This window comes from Gopherus flavomarginatus, chromosome 15, assembly GCF_025201925.1.
Source record: "Gopherus flavomarginatus isolate rGopFla2 chromosome 15, rGopFla2.mat.asm, whole genome shotgun sequence".
In the NCBI taxonomy this organism is placed as follows: Eukaryota; Metazoa; Chordata; order Testudines; family Testudinidae; genus Gopherus; species Gopherus flavomarginatus.
In genome coordinates this window covers 22,167,328-22,169,694 of record NC_066631.1, presented here as the reverse complement: position 1 = coordinate 22,169,694, position 2,367 = coordinate 22,167,328, and the positions used below count along the sequence as shown (strand labels likewise).

Sequence of the window (2,367 nt, the reverse complement as noted above, 5' to 3'; positions counted from 1 at the left end):
TGCCTGCAGCATTCCTCAATTGCTTGCTTAGGTTACTTGCGAGAGCTGTCCATTGGAAAACATATAATTCTGTATTTCCCAATTATTACCTACCTCCACCATTAGCTGCTTCCGTCTGCTGCTAGGCACAGTACCTGCAACCTTCCTTAACTGCTTTTTTATTGAAAATAAAGTTACTACTATTTGTTACAAGAATTGTGTTCTTTATTTAAAATCAGACCCTTTCATCAATCAAGCATCATGCTTGTTGTTACAATACTGTGCATGAAATTTCATAACTCAGCGTTCTATGGGGGACGGAGCGAGGGAGGTTTGGAGGAAGGGGGAGGGAGGTTTGTAAGAAGAAAGTGCATCAGAGAAGACAGAAAAAGAATTCTCATGGACCAGGTTACGGTATGGCTGCTTTCTTTGTTTTCCCTTTATTACCCATATCCCCAATTGTCAAATCCTGATGCTGATAACTAGCTTCCGTGCAGCTTTCCAAAGCTGCTTGCTTTAGTTCATTACCAAACTACAGTCACACTGCCTTAATAGCATGACCTGAGAGTAAGAATAGGCAAAGGTGCCGTGGGAGAAGTTTGGATCATTAGAGGAGGGAAAAAACAGGACACAAAGGGCTTTTCAATCTAATGAAAGCCTTCTGGTTGGAGTGTCCGCAGCAGTGGAGGGGGCTGGTGCAGAGAGCCTTCCCCCACGCGTTCTTACACGCCTGGTTCTGGAAGGTGTGGGACAGGGTGAGTACTGAGGGAGGTTATACACGGGCTGTAGGGGCATTCTGAAACCACGGAGCTCTTGCAGCATATCGCGGAGGATGTCAGTCTGATCACGAAGAAGATCCAGAGTTGCTGCTCGCCAGCGCTGATCTTCCTGCCACCTGACATCATTTTTGGCGTCCCTCCTGTCTTCGCGTTGGTCCCTCCTGTCTTCGCGTTGACTGGCAGCCTCCCTGTACTTTGCGACCAATTGTTTCCAGTCTCCCTGCTGAGCTCTCTCTGTACGGGTTACTGCCATAATTTCGGTGAACATGTCCTCACGCGTCCTCCTTTTCCTCAGTCTTCTTATGATACCCCCCCCCACGTAGATGAGAAGCGAGAGGGAGGCTAGAGAAATGTGCAGCTGTGTGTGGGGGGGTGGGGTTTGGAAAGAGTGATAAAAGAATCATAAGAGACACATTTCACACAACCATGCATACAGTCTTTCTCCTCACTGACCTGTGCTTGTTACCGAACCTGGAACATTTTACTTTACCACAAGGTCACCTTAGGATTCATTTAATACTTATTGCTTGTGGCTGAGGACAGAGAGTTCTGCTCAGACGCAGGTCAGGGGAGCACACAGACCGTGTCCGGAGAAAATGTTAAGTTAATAATGGCTAGTAATCCCTGTAGTAGATTGTCCTGGTAATCAAGCAGGTCTCCTTGCCTGCGGTTTGCTGGGTGGTTAGGGGAACGCGAGAGCAAACCGCGGCAAAGCTACTCTCCTTCCCTGCTTTGCTCTCGCGGTCCCCGAACAAGCAGGTCTCCTTGCCTGCGGTTTGCTGGGTGGTTAGGGGAACGCGAGAGCAAACCGCGGCAAAACTACTCTCCTTCCCTGCTTTGCTCTCGCGTTCCCCCAACAAGCAGGATGAATCCACCCTGTTACAATGGAGACTTTTCTAAAAACCACCTCATGGGTCACTGTTTTAGGAAAGGTTTTTAATCTACTTGGTCAGTGACTCTAAGTACAGGTAGTGATTTGAAGCACCCATTAAAAAAGGCTTACAGTAAACCGAAGCTTTTAGTAAAAAAAATTACACTCACCAGAGGACGGTCCCTCAGCTTCATTTTCTGGAGTACTGCCTTGAGATGGCTGGCAGGGAACCTCAGTAAGGGTGAGGAAAAGATCCTGGCTGTTTGGGGGGATAAAATGCTCTGTGCTCTCTGCTGGAGCCTCCTCCTCTTGGTCCTCATCATACTGATCATCGTCATCAAATAAATCTTCCGTAGTTGCAGGAATCACAACGCCCACCTCTAAATCAACAGACAAGGGGGGGTTCGTCGTTGCGCTGTTCCCCAATATTGCGTTAAGCTCGTCGTAGAACCGGCATGTTTTGGGGGCAGAGCCTGACCTGCCCTTTGCTGCTTTGGTCTTCTGATACGCCTGTCTGAGCTCTTTCACTTTCACTCGGCACTGTAACGAGTCCCTGGTATGTCCCCTCTCCCGCATGGCATTAGAAATTTTTTCAAAGGTTTTCTCATTTCGTCTGCTCGAGCGCAGTTCTGAAAGCACTGACTCTTCTCCCCATACAGCTATCAGATCGAGTAACTCCTGTGTGCTCCATGCTGGAGCTCTTTTCCTATTTTCAGGAGACTGCATTCTTCTCTCTGC

General features: G+C 48.2%; 1 protein-coding gene across 1 annotated transcript; it reads right to left on the bottom strand.

The window, feature by feature from the left end:
• Positions 1-574: 574 nt before the first annotated feature.
• On the bottom strand, positions 575-1,957 carry LOC127034586 (uncharacterized). The gene is made up of 2 exons (XM_050923559.1): positions 1,800-1,957; positions 575-1,116 (listed from the first exon to the last, which is right to left on the bottom strand). Exons 1-2 carry the CDS (start codon positions 1,950-1,952, stop codon positions 622-624), a joined length of 648 nt encoding a protein of 215 aa, XP_050779516.1. The 5' UTR covers positions 1,953-1,957; the 3' UTR covers positions 575-621.
• Positions 1,958-2,367: the final 410 nt, after the last annotated feature.